Source organism: Dasypus novemcinctus, chromosome X (assembly GCF_030445035.2).
Source record: "Dasypus novemcinctus isolate mDasNov1 chromosome X, mDasNov1.1.hap2, whole genome shotgun sequence".
NCBI lineage: Eukaryota > Metazoa > Chordata > Mammalia > Cingulata > Dasypodidae > Dasypus > Dasypus novemcinctus.
The window spans coordinates 17906566-17926934 of record NC_080704.1 but is presented as its reverse complement, the minus strand read 5'-3'; the positions used below and the strand labels follow the sequence as shown (position 1 = coordinate 17926934).

Genomic DNA, 20369 nt, shown 5'->3' with positions numbered 1-20369 from the left:
ATTGTGTTTTCAGGTACTTGAGATGTGAAAATTAAGTTTACTAAATCGATGCTGCCTAGTTAGTATGATTGCCATTTTTAGAAGGAAGTAGATTGGTTCACGCTTTGGTCAGATTTTATTAATATTACCACTTGATAGTGGTGGATAAGTCTCTTTTGCTTCCCTAAGTTTTAACAGCATTTTTTTTCTTTTCTTTTCAGGTGTGTGAACTTGATATCATCTTTAATTTTGAGAAAGCTTATTTTATTTTGGATGAGTTTCTTTTGGGAGGGGAAGTTCAGGAAACATCCAAGAAAAATGTCCTCAAGGCAATTGAGCAGGCAGATCTCCTGCAGGAGGTAAGCTACTGGTTTTCTCCACTAGGCACTAGCATGGTTTGCTCTTACTAGGGAAGCCTCAGCTTCAGAAGTGACTCTGGAGCATGCTTGGCATGTAATGTCCATGTGCAGTTTATTATAATATGTGTTCAATCATATCAGCTCATTTATCTGTGTATGGATAGTTCACACTGGAGATGGTCTGTAGATAAGGGCTGTCCTTATTATTGTTGGGCACTTTTTGGAGCCCAAAATGTTAGAGCCTAAACCTTTAGTGGACAGACTGTTTTTAAGACGGGAAAAGATTCATCAAAGGTAACAATAATTTGAGAACTCTGGCCATTGTTTTGAATGACTTGAGACGCCTTTTTTATTAGTGTGAATAGTTAGGAGTTGACTGTGAGATTATGGCATTTTCATTCCAAATTGATTCATATTTTCACTTCATGCCCAGTAAGTAGCCAAGCAGATGATTAAGTGTTTTATAATTAATACCTTTTGTAGAACCCTTTAGTTTTGTGTTGGCAACTTATTTATACTTTGTTTTTCTTATAACCATGTTCTAGTGAATCACTCCTATATTTCTTACCTTACTTAGATATTGCTAGAACCATTAAAAAAACCCTTGCCATTCTAATTATCACAGTTAATCCTGATTTAATTGCATATTTGATACTTATATGCCTTAGATTTCTGAAGTTTAAAATTTCACAGCCTACCTTTTTCTAAAATCCTAATCATATCTTAATGCAGGTACCGAATGGAATTACGCTTTAGTGGTAATTGTAGTATTTGTTTTGTGGAAGGTTTATAGCATGAGAAGGGGTTAGTGAATACAAAAAAATGTAGGATGTTTTCATTAAGGTAATTGTTAAATATATATAAAAGGTCTTGAGTATTTTTGAATCACTGGTTCATTTTCTAGAAGCATTGGAAATATGGTTTTGTATTTCCAGTTTATTTTAGCTCTTCCATGTTCTTTATGAATTATTAAGGGAGACTTTAAATCCAGTTTTTCAGCATTTCTGTTAAAACAGAAATGTCAGGTTTTCTCCATTATAACTTCTTAACCCTTGGCCTTTCCTGGGAGAGGGGGAGCCACTCTCAGGTAATCCCTATATATCAATTAATTGCAAACATGTCATTTTGCAAGCTTTTTTTTTTTTTTTTTAAGATCAGATGTGATAGCTACAAAGCTCATTCTACTGTTTTTAAAAATTGGTTTTAAATTAGTGCCTCCTTATTTTGCTATTCACTAACCAGACTCGAAAAATTCGGTCAAAACTAGGATAAGGATTGGGAACTTTTCCTATTTGTTTCTTTCCTTGATCACTTTTATATTCATTATTATAGAGTATATGACATTCTTATCAAAGCCTGCTATTTCCTCCAAGTTCATCATTCTCTAATTGATTATATTTGCCTTAAAACAGTTCTAAAATTACTGAAGTTTGGCTTTTCATTTCGATGGTTTCTTTCCTGGCAAGTAATGTTTAGGACACTGATAACTCCTTGTGCCTGGACTTTTTTTTTAACATTACTGGGAAATTGCTATAGACTTTAATATGATAAAATATGCAGTTTACCTAATATTGCGTATTTAATGTACTAAAGGATAAAGTTATTATAGGTGCCTATTTGTGTGTGGATGTGTACATACATATATATATTGCAAGGAATGCTAAGTACTGTCTCTTTTTGAAGTGATATTTTTATATCTTTAATTGGGAAAAATAGAAATGGGATTAGAAGCACAGGGTGACTTTGCTCCTGTGTAAAATTCTCCTTACCCCTTCCTACCCTTGTTTTTTGAAAAATTTGTTTTCTGTTAATTACATTTCCTTGTGTTTAGAAGGGAGCCTTTGTCCCTGTTATTCATCTGTGTTACTTATACAGTGTTTTGTTATACAGACCAAAGTATAGCTTCTGTGAGTATGGTAGACATTTTCTATTTAGTGGTCTAGATGACTTTCTGTTAATTTGGCCCTTCAGGTCTTGAATAGGCAGAAGTGGTTGGTCCATTCTGAGTTTAGAATGAGTTGGAGTACATTGCAGGTTAGGGCCTTTACAATGGAAGCCCAACTAAAATTCTGCGTGGGGCAGCAAGGTTGCAGATTATTCTGTTCCCATCATCAGCATACTGCCAGAAGAAATCCAGGGATGATGGGATGCTTGTTTCCTAAACTAGATTCATTTGTATGTTTGTATGTGATCCATGATTACATCTCTGAGAGAGTATTTGAATATTATGTTCAAAAATAAAAGGGGGAATAAGGTGAGAAAAAGTACTCAACAGACTGCTGGAGTTTTTGTTATGGATATCATGACAGCAAACAACATTTGCCTTTTGCTGTTTATTGATCACTTAATGTGGGAGGCACTGTGCTCAGAGGTTTGCCTCCAGCACACTCTGCTAATCCTCAGGAACTCCTGTGGAAAGTTTACAGCTAGCCTTTTTTTTTGTCTTTATTTTTTTAATATTACATTCAAAAAATATGAGGTCCCCATAGACTCCCCTCACCCCACTCCTCCCCCCACAACAACGTCCTCCATCATCGTGAGACATTCATTGCACTTGGTGAATACATCTCTGAGCACCACTGCACCCCATGGTCAATGGTCCACACCATAGCCCATGCTCTCCCACAGTCCACCCAGTGGGCCATAACAAATGGAAGAAGTAGAGGCTTGGTGAGGGTCCAGTCATGCATGCTGTGGGGCCACCCAGTTAGCAGGTTAGCAGCTGGCAAAAACCAGGCTTCAAACCCAGATCTGCTAGGGTACAAAGCTGGCTGAATCTTACCTGCTGTGCTCTTCTCCCCCGTTCCTGTATGGTCTTGGTATGTGTATTTGAAATGTTCTATTTCAGATACCGACTTACCTGTTTCTCAGTAATACAGTAAACAAATGGTTCTCCCAAGTAGATTTCCAAAGACAGATGCCGTTTTTACTTTTTAACCTGGGAAATTTCATTATCCCTATTCATATTATCAGTGGTTGGAATTTTTTGTTGGATATATAGCTGTAAATAATACATTGTAAAGAATTTCTTGTTGGAGGCATCAAAATGCCTGGGTCTAGAGTGGTTTCTTTTGGTCTTATTGTAGGTTGGGGATTAGTATTAATTTAGTCTATGTCATGAAATGATTTTGCTTTTCAAATTGTATGTCATTTTCTATAGCTCTAAAGATATTTATCTAAATGCAGCCTTAAATTTAGAGAGGCCCTAATTGAGTTTTATCTAGGCTTTCATATATTGTGATTTTTCTATTTGATTTTTCTATTTTTCTATAATTTGCTTGAATTGATTATTTCTGAGCAGCCAAAGATGAGTTTGAACTTGTAATGAAAATATGTGTTGGCTTAAAGGTATATGCAATTGCAAAATGATTTTAATTCCTTTTTAATTTGTAACACAAACTTTTCTGTCTTTAAGAATGCTGCTTGCAATCGGCTGGGGCCTCTCTCCAATATTAGGAAGAGGGAGGTGGGAAGGTCTTAAAAAGGCCTAACCTGGGGCCCCCACTCAAGTACTGCAGCACGCCCGCAACTGTCTGGAGTGTACTGCTTTTCTTTTTTCCTTTTCTTTTTTCTTAATAAACTCTTTACTCCCTTGCCTGAAAAAAAAGGAGTGCTGCTTTTCTTCAGAAAAATTGGTTAAAATTTTCCCTTTTGCCCTTTTTGTAGGACCATCAGGTAGTTTGTTTAGATAGTCCTTTTTGTAGGCAAATAGGGCAGGTGGTCAGTGAATAAGGTAGATTTTCTGTTAGCATATTACAGTCAATAATGAAAAGATAACATAAATATATATTTAAGTAATTGCCAAAATATCAGTGGACATTATAGTTATATAGTAAAGATAACTTTTTAATTTTACTTAAGTCTTTTTGTAAACTGGTATCAGTTTTGACATTTCCATACTGATCTACATGTTTATTCCTTTTGGTATGCAGTTGTAGGAATTCATAATCTGGTTTGGGGATAAAGCCCAGAAATTGGTCCATAATCCAATTTTTAGTGTTTGTTGGAATTTAAAACATGATTTAACATGCCACTGGTAGTTAGCTTGATTCTTAAATCATTTAAAGTACAACATACCAAGAATGCTAAATTGATATTCTTTGCAATACTTGGAATATTTTAACTTAATTTTCTTACCACCAATTATAAATATCTTATTTTAAGCTAGACATTTTTGTGGAGGTGGGGTGATGTAGTTGAATTTACTTTATAAGTTCATGCAGCTATAATGACAAGGGAAATATGGAGTGTGTTTTCTTTTTAAAGTCAGGCACTTACCAGTTTTTCTCTGCTCCTTAATTTTATAGAGCCAGAATGAAGAATGGGGAGGTTTGTCTGAGGATATCTTATGATAAAGAGCAGTCTAAGACTTTAGTCCCTTTGACCCCCAGCTTATTTATTGGTAACTACTAAATTTACCATTTTTGTGGCATGGATAAAATGGGATGTTATGCAAAGACTGTTGCACGTGAAATGATGTCAAGTCCTTGCTTGATCGAAGAAGATCAAAAAGTTATATACTGGGTGTTGGGCTTTAACCCTCAGCAGTAGATGCATGATGGTGTTGACCAGTGCTTTGAGATGTGTTAACCTTTCTTTTTTATACTAACAGCATCACTTTGAAATTTGTGGGCGGTTTTCTTTTGAGCTTTGTTTGCTGTTGGTATTGTTTCTCACTAAAGTGTGAAATGGAAATAAGTGAGGTACCAAAAGCAAGCATTAAACTCATGAATTTGCTTCTACTTCAAGATGATCCACTTTATGAATATCTTTCCTGGATATGTGGTTGTTAATCCTCCTCGGCTAGAAAGTGGCACTCTACAGAGAATTAGTGCTGCTAAACTTGGTTTATTTTAGTGCCGGGGACTGCATGACACAACTTTGCACTATGCAGCATCTTTGTGGAAGTAATAATAAATCTCTGGGACTCCCAGAAAAAATTGAAAGGTAAGAATCTTAGGAGAAAAAGTGACTTCTCTAAAATATGGAGCTTTTGTAACTTAAAATTATTTTGCATAAATAAGCAGTTCTTTATTTAAGAAACCTTTTAATGTGAAGCTTTGGGGGTTTTTTATTGTTTTTTGTCAAATCTTGCTAATTAAGAATATTTGGGTAGGCTACTAAAACTCTAGAATATCTTAAATTGTTTTGAAACAATTGGATGCTTTCCAATGTAAACAGTAATGTCATCTTAACAAAAGATGTTTACCAAGGCGTAAATATCTTAGGACTGAACAAATCTTCCCTTTCACTTTACATTTCATAAGAAACAATTTGGCCAATATCCTCGGTCACTGGTTTGCATTATTTTATTCTACGTTTTTGTGTTTTTGAGCTTTTTTTCTTGGTCTGCTTTTTAGAATTTTGAGGATTTCTCCCTGCCATTTCATTTTTATCTCACTTTGAGCCAGCTCTTGCTACTTTGGGCTCCTTGTAAGAATGAAGAGTTGGAATACCTTAAAATACACAATATTTAATTTGGAATAACTTAAGATACACAGTAACTTTTGATTATCAAAAGTTTTCGACTAGAACCCACAGGATTAAATATGCTTTTATATCATGGTCTTGTGTACACATGTGAATTTTTTTAAAAAATTGTATTAAATACTTAACTCTTTTTGTTTTGCAGTCTCAAATTTTCTGTTATGTTTTTAAATGCTGATCCTGACCTACTTAATTGAATTCATGACCCTGCCTATGATTAGAACCTGCAAAGGTAGCTGCTCACAGAAAGTCAACTGGGTTGTTTTAGATGATAAGTAACTTATTCTGAAGCATCAGTGTGATAATATGCTGAAGAAGCACCAGCACAAATTCCAAAATGCATTAATAATCTAATGCCAGGGGTCTGCAAATCATGAGCCAAAGAAAGCCCACTCCCTGTGTTTTAGGGCTCGAAGTAGCTAAGAATGGTTTTTACATTTTTAAAGGGTTATTACGCACTACCCCAACCCCCCCACACACACACTCAGAAGAATGTGCAGTAGAAGCCTTTTGTACCTTGCAGAGCCTATACTATTTATTTACTTTCTGACCCTTTACAGAAAAAGGTCTGCTGGCCCCAGGGCTAGCAGTTAGTTCACACCAATGATAATGCCTCATTCTGATCAATTTAGATCTCACATATGAATCTAAGCGAGGAGGCACGTTTTGAGAGACTTGGAAAGACTAAGGAAGGTTGCTCAACAGATTTGTGGAAGATGCATAGCTAATAAGGTAAACGCCAGAATAAAGATTTAAGATTATATCAAACAATTAGAAGTTGTATGGACATTGACAATGATGTCCTTTAAAGAACAGTACAAGGAACTGGGCTGTTTACCATAGAAGAGACAAGACTAAGGTGTCATATATTGATCTTTGAATTTTTGAAAGGCTGTTGTAAAAGCACTGACGGCTAGAAAACATGAAAAAAAAAGTTGTTCTTTCATTGGAGGGCTCTCAATATGAGTGGTCAATTGTCCCTAAATAATCCTTAAATTTAACTTAATTCTAATTAAGCACTTCCACTTTTGAAATGTAATTCTGAAGGTCATCTAGAATAAACATGCAAGAAACACCAGAAGAGTTCTGAAAAAGAAAAAAGAATGTTGGGGAAAAATACATTTGACTTAGATGTTATTCATATTATAGGACTGCAGTAATAAAAACAGTATGGTATTGCTATAGGAATATACAAAGTAGGGGAATCAGTTGAAGGAAGATGGATTATGTAGTAGGATAGATGGCCAACATTGAGAAAATAACAACTTGGATCCCTGCCTGATTCCCATATGCTAATACAAATTCCAGGTGCATCAAAATTTACAATTTTAAGATATTAAGTCATAAAAATACTAAAAGAAAAAAATGGTGATTATTTTCATAACTTTAAGATGGGAAAGCCCTTTCTAAACATGACACAATCTGGAAGCCATAAAGGAAAAGTTTAACAAACAAGAATGAGAAACTTCTATATTGTTAAAATAAAAAGGCCAGTAGTAGCAGTAGTAATGGTAGTAATATAAATTCAGAAAACAACTAGCGGGAAAATTCTTGCAAAAGAGTTTTTGACACGCTAATATTCTTTATGTATAAAGAGCTTTCAAATTCTACAGAATTCAAAGAACAACAGATTAAAAAAGAAAGAAAACCTGAGTAAGTCACAGAAGAAAAACAAATGTTCCTTTTATTAAAGATTACAAATTATGTCAAGAAAAAAAGTAGAGAGCTAACTTCAAATTATATTTATGTATTCTCTTTCCATTAAATGAAACTACTAGAATCAGGAGACTTGGTTTTCAATCTTGGCTTAAATAACCACTAGTTTACTTAAATACTTTGATGATTTCTGAGGTCCTTTGCTCATTTTAATGCTGTGGTTATTAAACAAATGTCTCTTCTTATCTCAGGACTTACGCCTTCATACACTTGTTTTCATTACAGTTTCTCAGGATGCTTTTATTTTTGAGTTCTAAGCCTTGCATGGTAAATATCTAGGAATTTTTAAGGTGATGGGATTTCTTAGAAAGGGAGGTGGTTTTGAAACCAGGTGCAGCTGATTCCTCTTTACTGTGTTTAAATATCCTACATTTCCCACTATTAGTCCTTTTTGCAAGGGATTGAGAAAAAGATTATTTTTTGTATGGAGGAAAAGGGAGCAAGCATCCAGACTAAAGGGAAGAAGCTAATGGAGAGAGCGATGCAAAACATAGAGGATTAGAATAAACGGAAAACTATACTGAGAGAGAGGATGGGAATGGAATTAAAAGCTGAACTTGGGTGAGAAGCATTTTTTGGTGAATTGGATGAGGGAAATTGAGAAAGTTGAGTTGTCTTCTTGGCCTTGAGAAACTAGGTCATCCCCAGGAGAGTTGCTAGGGACTGAGGAGAAGGAAAGGAGCAAGTAACTTGAGGAAAATGTTGGAATGTGGAACAGATCTAGTGGGGAGCCACTTACTGATGATGAGCAAAAGGATTGCCTAGAATTGAAGGCCCATTTCAGAAGGGAAATTATAAATATATCTTTATTCGAAAAATTGGTCTAAAGAATCTGTACAAAAGGCAACAGGCGCCTTATCTTTGTGTAATACAACAGGAATTAAAATTATTCTTTCTCTTTTCATTCTGGCCTTTCTTCCCACTTATTTCTAAATCACTGCTGTTCTGTATATTGAGGAACTCATAGTTGGCTGGGTAGTATATGTGTCTGTTTCCACAGGTTATCCAGGGAAGAGGAAGAAGGTATAGACCTCATCCTGCACAGGGTCCTTGGGTGCAATGACAGACTTTACTCTCGTCCCCCCTGATTTCTGAACTAAAACGGGATTTTCTGGGACTCAGAGGTGTACCTGTGGTACAAGGGTCCAGAATATAATCCACTATAATATTTTCTTGGTGTATGAGGGGAAAAAATGCCTTGGTTAATTACGAGCATATCTATCATATAGCTACTAAAAATCAAACTTAAAATATCAAAACGCCATTAAAGTCTTTTATTTATAGTAGGACTCTTTCTTCAGACCCTAGGAGTCTAAATTGGGAAATTATGTAAAACAGGTTATAGCAATTTAAAATTGGTAGAATATACACACACACACACACACACACACACACATCACATTCAGGTTTCTTTTTTTTTCCCTCGTGAAGGATATTTTTCCAATGAAGAGGTTTTCTCACTATGAAAAGGTATTCACAATTGATGGATGATAATTCCTTCTTTAAGTACAGTAATAGGGATCATTAGCTATAAAGAATAGTTTGGCTTAAAAAAGAATAGTTTGGCTGATCATAAGTCCTTTTCTTTCCTAAAAGCAGTTAAAGGGCTGTCAGATAGTGGTACAGATTCCCGGAGCTGTCCCATTTGAGAATTGTTTGTTCTCTTTTTTTCACTTTATATTTTAAAAGACCTCAATTACATAAAATGTTACAGAGAATATATAGGGGATTCTCATAGGGCCTGCTCCCCATACCTCCCACATTTTCCCATATTAGCTATATCTTTCATCAGTGTGGTACATTCATTGCAACTGGTAAATATATTTTGGAGCACTGCCACTAAGCATGGATTATAGTTTACATTGTAGTTTACACTGTCTCCCATTCAACTCTGTAGGATATGGCCAGATATATAATGACCTGTATTTGTCATTGTAATGTCATTCAGGGTGATTCCCAGTCCTGAAAACGCCCCCCGCCATTACACGTTTTTCACTCTTCACTAACCCCAGAACATTCATGGGTCATTGCCTCTGCCTCTACAACAGTGGTATTTCTAACATTTGCTGGAATCACAAGTAGTCTATAGTAGAATACTAGTAAGTTTATTTTAGTCCATAGTTCTTTTCCAGTCCTGAGGACTCTGGGATGGTGGGGATGGTGATGCCCACTCCACCATTAATTGAGGGGTGGCTTGATTCCATACATCCGATGGGTGGGACTGTTCTCTTTAATAACAGTTCTCTTTTGGAGAGGAGCTGCTGCAAACTGGACCTCAGCCCTATTCGAAAATGACCTCTTTTCTCTCTTAGTGGACATTAAGCTGTCTAGGGCTGGTGTTTACATGGTGTGATAAGAAATGATACCATGGAAATAAGAAAATTAAAAATAATACAAAAGCTCAAAAAATTGGTATTATTTAAAGTGAAGGTTATTTGACAGACTTAAACTTCTGTTGTTCTCTCTGCAGAAAACAGAGCACATATATATATCACAGCAAGAGTTCACTGAGTGTAAGAAAGTAGGAAATGTTAACTCTCACTTGACCACTCAGACTGGCCCTTGAGGAAAGAAAAGTTGGGCCTGGGATGGACCTGCCCCATCAACTTGACTGGGATAATGAGCCTTCTTTGGTGACTGGTGGCTGATTTTATGATCTCTGGGCATCAGCCATTCTAGCTCTGATCACAATAGAAAATAAAGATTTCATTGACTACTAGAATGTGGGTCAGAGTACTGATGTGCACCAAAATGTAGTGGGATATATGAATTCAGTTTGTAATTATAATTTTATCTTATTTGTCATTCATATTCTAACATTACCCAAGTAGTCAAAATTATGTTAAATCCTAAAGCATAGTCCCAATTGTTTCATTAAGTTGATATATTCATGGGGAATTTTGCTGTGATAATAGTCCAGCATTGGAACCTATAATTTATTTTGTATACAGGGAATATCAGAAAAGGGTTCAGAGGTTCATTGACAAAAAAAGTATTACTCATTGAATACTGTAACTCACCTATGCCATCAATATTAAAATAGAATTCCCCTATGAAAATGAAGTGTTTGGGGGTTTAATGTATTACTGATGTTATTTTAATATACTGTTTTATTCTATAATTCTATTCCTAGTAGGGAAAGAAAAGGCAAGTATTTTTTTTGATGTTTAGGAATTGAGGGTTAAAATTTCACTGGTTTTTCTCTTCAGACAATTTTGTATTTAATGGCTGTATAATGTTAGAGTTCTGTTACATATTTCTTTAGAACAGTTTACATGACTTTATAGCCTAACCTTTCAGAGTTTCAAGTTGAATAAATATTAAAATGAGGATGCTTTAAAAACACTCTACAGTCACTTAGGTCTAAAATCAGTAGTTTTTAACTTTTTGGAGTCACAAACCTTTTGGTAGGGGTGTGTGGGGGGGTGGTATAACCCCCTTGAGAGTCTGAAGGGTCATGGATCCTCTTCCCAGGAAAAAATGTACATACTGCCTCTCATTTCAGGGCATTCACAGAGTCCCTAGAAATCTGTTTATGGACTCTGTGAGACAGTTAAAGCCTTACTTTAGATTACCTTATCTCCCTTGTTGATAGGAGAAACATCTTTTTAGATAAATTTATAGGCATAAATATTTAACAGATCTGTTTGAAGAGTTGTGTAAAATCATATCGAGTGAAGTTTTAAAAACTAATAGCCTTAGTTTCAAAGTCATGTTCTTCGGCCATTGTTTTTGTAGCTGAGCGAACAGTTAAAAATCTCCATTGCTATTTAAAATACCAGATGGGTAAACTTTTCTGCTTTTTCTTGGTAAAGATTTTCCTCTCTGTTCTAAGAGTTTATGGTCACCTGAGGATGTAAGATTTTCATTTAGAGATTAAATTCCTTTACTTTGTATAATAAAATCCTGATGAATTAAACACCAGTAGAATGGAGTATTCTAATTGAATTTTCTGTTAACTCAGTGTGTACTTTGTCTATACTCAATATATACTTAATGAAATACTTTGGAAAGATTTTCAGTGTTATTTTAGTAAATACAGGGTTTTAGGATATTGTAAGAGGACGGAGGTGGATAATCATTTGGAATTATCATTCAATAGAGAAGTGTGGAACTTAAAAAAGATGACTGAATCTGTTGGGCAGTGTTTAGAAGTTAAATACTCAGCCATAAAAAAAAGAAGCAAACAAAAACATAAGTTTTTATGAAGCTTTCTTTACTGCACTAAATGTTTAGAAATCTTATTGTATCTATGTCAATTTGCATACTGTATATAAGAATATATGCATTTCTTTTGTAGCCACGTCATGAATATTTTAATGTCCCTGTGTACTAAATGACTACTCATCGTGTATGCAGAATTTCACAGAGGAAATAGAGAGCTGATATACTTATGAAAGAAAATGTCCTCACCCTGGTGACACTGGTTATCTTGTATAATAGTAATAGATTATTTTAGAACCAGTACCTTTATAATTGTATTTTTTCCTGTCCCCATCCCCAAGCCTTTTCTGTTTTATTTTCATTCTATATATGATCTTGATATAGCTTATTCTGTCCACACCTGATTTAATTTCTTCTTGAAAAAATATGACCTGAACGTTTTGAGTACTATTCATCTTAAACACATACATGTTATCATTAATCTGTGATTAAGCTTATAAGAGGAAAAGTTTACCAAAGAAAATATAGCGGCAATGCTAGGACAAAATAAGCAGTGCCATAATATGTAGTATGCTTCAGTCTTCAAATGTTGATAATAGTTTTAAAAAAAAGAAAGTATATTTGGTATGATTATATGACATTCTGTATGAGTTAATGTTAGCATATAAACATGTAATATTTAGGGTAAAACATTCCCAGTTTTTTAGGAATTTGTAATGCCACATTTATTGTATCACATTTGTGCTATAATATCAAGTAGTTCCTTTAAGAACTATCATAATGCGATGTCAAAAAATTATCTTCTGCATTATTTTGTTCAATTGTAAGTAACTATTAAGGTATCAGTACTGATTTTATTAGTTAAAATTTTAATATTCAATTTAAATACCTAAATACTTATATTTTGCTAGGTACAGTTTATAATATACTTAAGTTTTCATTTAAATACTTAGTGTTTTATCAAACTATGATTTTATATTTTAGAACATGAAAACCTTTAACGTTGATTATTATTATGAATACTTTTAATAAAACATGCAGCATTTTATTTTAAAAAGAAACATATGAAATAATTCACTGTATTGAGAGGGTAAAGTTTGATTTAAGTTATGTCATTAAACAATAAATTCAAAAGATGCTCAAGCTGGCTTGCCATTGAAAGGCCTATGAAAATACATCCTGACCAAATTTAGTATTAGGCAGGTATCCAGATAGATACCTTATTTCCATCCTTGCCATTCTTATTGTAATGCACTATATTTGAAGCACTTGGATGGGGCTATCAAATGAGAAATTTAGTGGTACTGGGAAACATTGGCCTTTCATTTCCATTTTTTTCTCCATCCCTCCCCCATTCACTTCCCCCCTTGCAGTATATTATTCATATGGTTTTAATGGTGCATAAATATGCACGGTCTCACGCCTGTTTGCTTTGGATCCTGTGTGCTGAGCTGTAACAAGTTGTTGCTTCTTTTGTTATCTGTATACAGCCGCTTGCTTTAAAGTAGTCATTCTGAAATAGCTTTCCTGGCACATCTAAAATAAAGGCATTGCATGTACTTTTGTCTCATGTGAATGACTTGTTTTCTTTTCCATTCCTTTTGTCATGTGTTTTACATTTTAGCATTTCCAGGTAATTTTCAACTACAATTTTAGTGTGTACATGTGTGAAAATTACATTTTATATGAATTATGAACACATTTTGTTAAAACAAACTTTAAAGCAATGTTTATATGAGTCTCAAATGTGAATGATTTTTGAAACTAGGCTTTTCAAAAGGACAAATATTTTAATGCATATTTAATAAGCAACCTGATTCTCTTCAACAAATGCTATATAAGATTCCAGGCAGTGAGCCCGTAGAGGAAATTTGACCAGCTCCAGGGAATAGTCATGGGCCAGTTTTTAGATGGATTAAGCTAAGAATGTCAGCTGTGTAGAATTCAATGTGAATATCCTTTAAATAATACAAGATTATATGAAGTTTTAAAAAATTTTCTAACATTAGATGGAAATAATTATCTAAAAAATTTCCTGTATTTAATATTTAAATAATTCAGATGTCTTTCTCTCAGGGTAGTTAATGTTTTAAAGGCCTAAATAGCATAAATGAAAGAGCTTGGTATAAATCACTCTTGGTTATGTTCCATCAATTCCATTAGACATTCTTTAAAAACCTTATTGTGAAAACATTGAGACATGCAAATATAAAGAATACAAGGAACCCTCATGCACTCACCACTTAGCTTCAGCACCCTCATCTTAATCTTGTGTTTATCTCATCAACTCCTCTCCCCTTTTTGCCTCAGTATCTTGGAGCAAGCCCTAGGCATCCTGTCATTTCATCTGCAGTCTTCTCTATGTATCTCTGATAACTACAACACCCAACAAAATTAACAGTATTCTATGGTTTAGTTTTTCTTCATTTTCTGGAAAATGTTTTTATAATTGGCTTGTTAGAACCAGTTTCGACACAAGTTCAATGTGCCACTTAAGTCTCTCTTTAACGAGTCTGCTTTTTGCCTCCTTGCCTTTTTTTTTTGTCTTCTGTGTGGTAGAATTTCCTACATTCTGTATTTGGCCAATTGTATTCTCATGGTGATATTTAACTTTTTTTTTTTTAATCCCCCCCCCCCCCAAACAAAATTAGATCTGACCTTGGTTAAATTCAGGTTCATTTTTGGGGGGGGCAAGACTATATGTCAGTTCAGACTGCCTTTTTTAAAAGGATGAACACAAACCCTTTTTCCCTAAAAGCTGATATTCAGCCATTTTTCATCAATACAGAAGCATGCTAAAATGTCATCTTCTCAACTTTATATGTAGATTTGGTTTATAGAACTAAATACATTTTTATTTTAACTATGTATTTAGATTTCAACATGCAATTCTAACAACTAACTTTTTGAGCACCATTTCTGTTAAGTTAGGTACTGAGCCTTAGTTAATAATCTCAACGTATGAAGGTAAGTACTATTATCCTTTTCCAGATAAGGAAACAGACTATAGTGTTTAGGTAATTTATTTAAGATTATGCCATGTAGTGTTTTACATAGAATTACATCTTATGTTTTAAGAATTTATGGTTTAATATAAATTGTTCTTTTCCTTGCTTTGTGCTATACCATGATTAGGATGCAAAAGTAAGTTTTATTATTGGGTATTATAAAATTACATTGTTTTTCTCCATTAAAATGTAGCATTAATTTTAATTATAGAATTGTTGCTAGTATTACCAGAAACTTTATCTACTTGGTACTTTTATTTTGTAATATGCAAAGTCAGCCACTTTGGAACAATTTTAAATATTTTCCTCCAGATACGCATGCTTTATCTCCCTTTGAAATTTACAAATGAATATTGGTTGTTAAATAGGGCTATTTGGGCCAAAGCTGCGTCCACCAGTGCCATTGGTTCCTCTGGGAAGGGGAGCAATTCTGAAGCTGCTGTGTGCTGCTGTGGAGTTAATTTCTAAAATTGAGTAAAAAACTCAAAGAGGAAAACATTTCTGTAAACACACGTGGCAAGAAAGGAGCTTAGAAAACAAAATTATGTGAAGAATTGTGAGAACTTTGGGGTTTTTTTCCTGCTTTCTGTTCGAGGGAGAGGGTTTGCCTTTTAAACCCTTGGATAACTTAGCTTTCTCGTATATAATTCCATAGCAGTGATTGCACAAATTGCCAGTGGATTTGCATTGAACGTGGCTGATTTTTTTGTGTTAGCAACTCTACCTAGCATATTGGTAGGTACTCAGTAAGTTATTTAATGAATACTGAAACCATCCTGTGGTCTCAGATGTTTACGGCCCCCCAGACCCTAAATAACCACTGGCTATCACTAGAATGCCCTTAAAACACCAAATTAAAAAATTTTTTTTTCCTTTTTGCTTCCTTTATTCTTTAAAATGAGCAGGTAGCACGTCCTTCCATGTGAATTTTTCACATTCTCAAGACTCCTTGGATCTGCTTACTAGAGTCTCACATTTTCCCTCCACAGGAAGCTGAAACCCCACGTAGTGTTCTTGAAGAAATTGGACTGACATAACTCTCCTCCCTTGTTGATGACTTCTTGTGGCATTTCACACACTGTAGCTGTTCACTGCCTTCATGTCCATGTTAGCTAATGGTGTAAGATGTTTATCAGTATTACTGTGTGCTAAGCTGCTTCATTCAGACCTAAACAAAAATACTAGTTTTTTTTTTTAAGGGAACTTTGGTTAATCAAGTGAGAAATTGCGGGACTTAAATATGAATTAGAATGCTGCAGGAAAGAAAGATACCTTTTCTGGATGGATGAAAGTTTGAATGTTCGTTTCTCTTAATCTAATGTGTATGCATGCAAGTGACACAGTCAGGCAATGTGCATTTATTACATCACTATATTTGACAGAGGAAACTTAAATTATAATGTGAAGCCTGGTTTTATGAAACCAAAGATCAGTGCAATATTTCAGTATAAATAAAAATAAAGGGAATTGACATGTTAAATAATGAATGAAAATTTAACTCTTATGTTGAGACTTTCTAAAACAAATTTATACCAAAGATGCTTGTTGGAAGCTATATACCTTAAAACAAAAAGGGAATAGAGATTTAAAATGACTTAATTAGAATGATGCGGTTTTACACAAAAAATTGTTTCTTAGACATTCTGAACCTGTGACAAGGAACATAGGATTGGCTCTTTCATAATAAGCACTTTTTTTTTTAAGGCCAAGGTATGTTTGACTGCTGAGATGAATCCTTTTGGTTGTAGTCATTTAGTCACTTAGTTGAATTGTCTTTTTTTTTTTTTCTTTATTTTTTTAATATTACATTAAAAAAATATGAGGTCCCCATATACCCCCCCAACCCCCTCACCCCAATCCTCCCCCCATAACAACAATCTCCTCCATCATCATGAGACATTCATTGCATTTGATGAATACATCTCTGAGTACCGCTGCACCTCATGGTCAATGGTATACACCATAGCCCACACTCTCCCCCAGTCCACCCAGTGGGCCATGGGAGGACACACAGTGTCTGGTAACTATCCCTGCAGCACCACCCAGGACAACTCCAAGTCCCGAAAACTCCTCCACATCTCATTTCTTCCTCCCATTCCCTACCCCCAGCAGCCACCATGGCCACTTTCTCCACACCAATGCCACATTTTCTTCGATTACTAATCACAATAGTTCATGAATAGAATATCAGTAAGTTCACTCTAATCCATACTCTATTCCTCCATCCTGTGGACCTTGGAATGGTTGTGTCCACTCCACATCTATATCAAGAGGGAGCTTAGATAGTTGCATTGTCTTGATGCCCCATATAAAGTGGAAATGTTGATTTATCAGGACTTCTTCCTAACAGTATCTTAACAGAAAATGCGTGGGTCTTTTCACAAAGCATTGCATAAATCATTGTTTAAAGCACCAGTATTCCTTCTAGGGTGCTTGTGAAAGCCAAATTTATTTTTGCTTCCCTGTTATTTAGAAGGGAAGCAAACTTTATGGTATCTTCCTTCCCTTCTTTGGTACTGCCTGGCTATCAGAAATCCTAGAGAAATTAAAAGACACCTTTCATAGAAAAATGAGAATTGAATGAGGTAAAATGGCATTTAGTGGGCCCTATATTTTTAGAAGCTATATGTATAATTGTTTCAGTATCACTTTTATACATACTCATACGTATTTAGACATGTCTTCACGGTTTACACTTTCACTTGTATATGCTGGGCTGGATTAAGCTTTGTTGTAATCGCAACCAATATTTAGGCTACATGATCATTGTCTTAGCACATCACCAGCTAGTAATAAATGTTTAATGTACACCACCACAGTATTTTTATGTATCTCTTTCCAAAAGTTTGTCAAACTATGGAGAGCTAGCTGCTTAAGGAAGAATTTTTTTAATTTTTTTTTTTTCAGTAAAATGTTGAAAATTCACCTACATTTGAATGTGGTGGTTGTTATAAGCACACATAAGATAAATGGCGGAATATTTAAGGAGTCTTCATGTACTTCAAGTTCATTAAAAAATGGATTCCATGCTACTAAGAGCTTATCTACACATTTATTTTCAGTCAATAAATGCCGCTTTTAAAACCTTGATGCAGTTGACTTTTCTACTCTTTCTGAATGAACAACTCAGTTATTACATGGCGTCAAAAAGAACTTAATTCTCAGCCCCCACTGGAGGTTTGGAGGTGCTAGCACATTCACTACAATGGATTGGCACCTGCAGACTGTACTGCCTAAGAGTATCTAACACCAGAATCCAAATTTTGGTTAGCATGATCGTTAAAGTGATCTATCACTACAGGTGGGAAATGTTACATACTAAAACTAGGATAAGTAAGGAGGAAAGGACATTTGTAGGCTTAAAAGCTTCTGAAGTGCAGCTATTCACTGAGCATAGGCCTGTGGGCCATTGCCAGCAATGTGGACTTCAGATTTTTGTATCATAAATAGTAATTGCATTATATATATGTATAAAATGAGAACACCATAATTAAGTTCAAGATTGACATTTATCAGGATAATAGCCCAGTCAATGGACTAAAAACTCCTTGCAGAAGTCTCTTCCCTCCATACCACAACCACCTCATACACTGAGTGCATATTAACATGAGGGAAAAGTCACCAACATCTTAAAATCATCACCAGCTTAAGATGGTATGTTTTGTTTCTCTTTTAACTGTGAACTAGTAAGCATAAGGCTTTGCATCTCACATTTACTCATGTACATCCTGGCTGTACACAGAAAAGTACTGAAAAACAATTTAGTGACAGTTTAGTAAACACTAGGTAATTACAGAAATTTTCATTTTTAAGGTGAAGCAGACATTAAAAATATGGATCAAAATGTTTAATGTGAAATATATTCATTTACTGACTACAGAATAAGAACTCTTCTGTCCTTAATCATTCAAATCCCCGTCTTTAAGAACATTCTTATTCCATTGTTAGCTTTTCAGTACGTTGTGCATCTTTTAAGTCCTTATTGCCAGGTGCCATATTTGGGAGAGTCAAGATCTCAAGAACACCAGTCAACAGACGTTTACTAGGAAAACAAAACTTATGGAAACATGAGTATCTCTTACGATCTGAAAATCTAGGGATACCATTTTGCCTTAAGTGTCTTCAGAAGGTTCTCTAAATCTTACCATTCTTCTGTAATGGTTTTTGCATCAAAATTGCTTTAACACTAGGCATAGTTGATAGCAGGGACCCTAATTTTCCTGAAAATAACCAAAGTAAGCTTTACATCTATATAAAGAACTTTGCCCCAAGAGAAAGTCCCCAGCTGCAGGGAAACAGGATCTGGGGTTAGGAGGGAAGGAAGTAAAGTGATTGCATACCCTTTTTAGTACTCAGAAACAGAAAATGAATAAAGGACAAACAAGATTCTTAAAAGAACCACGGCCCTTAAATACAGAAGAAACTCTTGGGCTTAGCCAGTAAGTAAAGAAGTCAGCACAAACACTAAAGACTTAAAATAACCTGGTGTTGTGTGAACAGCAGAATTGCTTCTACTATTGATAGAATGTTCTGTAGTTTTCCTGGAGGGCATTTTGGAAATACTTTAGTGTTTCTCTCCCTTCATGTGATTTAATTTATCCTAAAGAAATGATCAGAAATGAATGGGTGAAAGCAGTTAATCGGCCACAGGATTTTAAATTTTTTGTTCTCAGCACAGGATTCCTTAATAGGGCAAAACTATAAACAACTTAATAGTCCAACAGTAGGAATGTGGATAAATAATTGAGAGATCCACACTATGCAGTGAGGAAAAAATGAAAGAATAAGGGGCTTGATGAAATGTGTGGGAAAATTCAGCTGCAGCCATAACAAAAATGTACATACAACCATGGGGAGAGAAAGACTAAAGTGATGCTCCAGTGTTAATTTGGTTATCTCTAAGGGTTAGGGTCACAAGTGATTTTCATGTTATTTATAAATGGCATGTTTTCTAAGTTTCCTAAACTAAGCATACAGTTTGTCAGAAAAAAGCATAATTAAATAGGATTACAGTCTACACAGGGTTCTGGCAGACTCACTAACCCACCTGCGCTCATACCCCTGTATCCCAAGTATTGAGCAGCCATAGTAAATAAGGTCGACATTCATTGCAGGACCAGTGAGGTTTATTTGGCTTTGGGACTGGACATGTTTCTGTCTCTACTACCTGACCTCCTCCCGCCGTGGCCCCTCGACCTGGAGGAGCTCTGGCTGCGGCTGCGGCGGCTGCGGCTCTTACTTCTCCAGCTGTGGTGGCTGCGGCGGCCGGGGCTCCGGCTCCGGCTCCGGCTCCGGCTCCGGCTCCGGCCCCTTTTTCTTCCTCTACTTCGCGAACTGTGCCTTTCCCGGCTTCCTGACGTGTGTTTGTGAGATTTCTTACTCCTGTGACGACTTCTCCTTTTCCTCTCCGATTCTCCATTTCTTTTGTAAGAATGGTCTGAACTAGGACTCCTCCTCCTCCTCGACCTGCCATAGTACTCATCGTGGGTACCCAGCCTCTCTCTCCTATCCAAGTTCTTACCAAAGGCCGAGCTAGTCCGATCTGGAGACAAGTAGATGTCTCTATTAGCTTCCCAAAATTCATTGTTGGGGTTTCTGAACACATGAAGAAAGTTGCAGTGTTTTCCTCTTGGACACTGTTGTATTTCAAATAAAC

At 35.4% G+C, this 20369-nt stretch overlaps 2 protein-coding genes across 11 annotated transcripts in view; one reads left to right on the top strand and one right to left on the bottom strand.

Annotated features, from left to right (window-relative positions):
• Positions 1 to 17801, top strand: part of AP1S2 (adaptor related protein complex 1 subunit sigma 2) — a 27876-nt gene extending 10075 nt beyond the window's left edge. Inside the window, exons 4-6 of one of the 10 annotated variants that reach the window (XR_011648000.1) lie at positions 201 to 338; positions 11842 to 14849; positions 15703 to 17801. Coding sequence is in view for 5 of the 10 variants with exons in the window: in XM_058291620.2 (XP_058147603.1) it covers positions 201 to 338; positions 6458 to 6553 (234 nt within the window). In the remaining 5 variants the exon portion in view is untranslated. Of the gene's footprint in view, positions 1 to 200; positions 343 to 4645; positions 6558 to 10011; positions 14850 to 15702 lie in introns of those variants that run through there. The other 9 variants (XR_009184396.2, XR_009184397.2, XR_011647999.1 and 6 more) reach the window with 9 other exon arrangements.
• The window catches only part of ZRSR2 (zinc finger CCCH-type, RNA binding motif and serine/arginine rich 2), a 30177-nt gene continuing 27554 nt past the window's right edge, over positions 17747 to 20369 (bottom strand). Inside the window, exon 11 of the mRNA XM_004476662.5 lies at positions 17747 to 20369. Within this exon, the coding sequence (XP_004476719.2) occupies positions 19840 to 20369 (530 nt within the window). The 3' untranslated portion in view covers positions 17747 to 19839.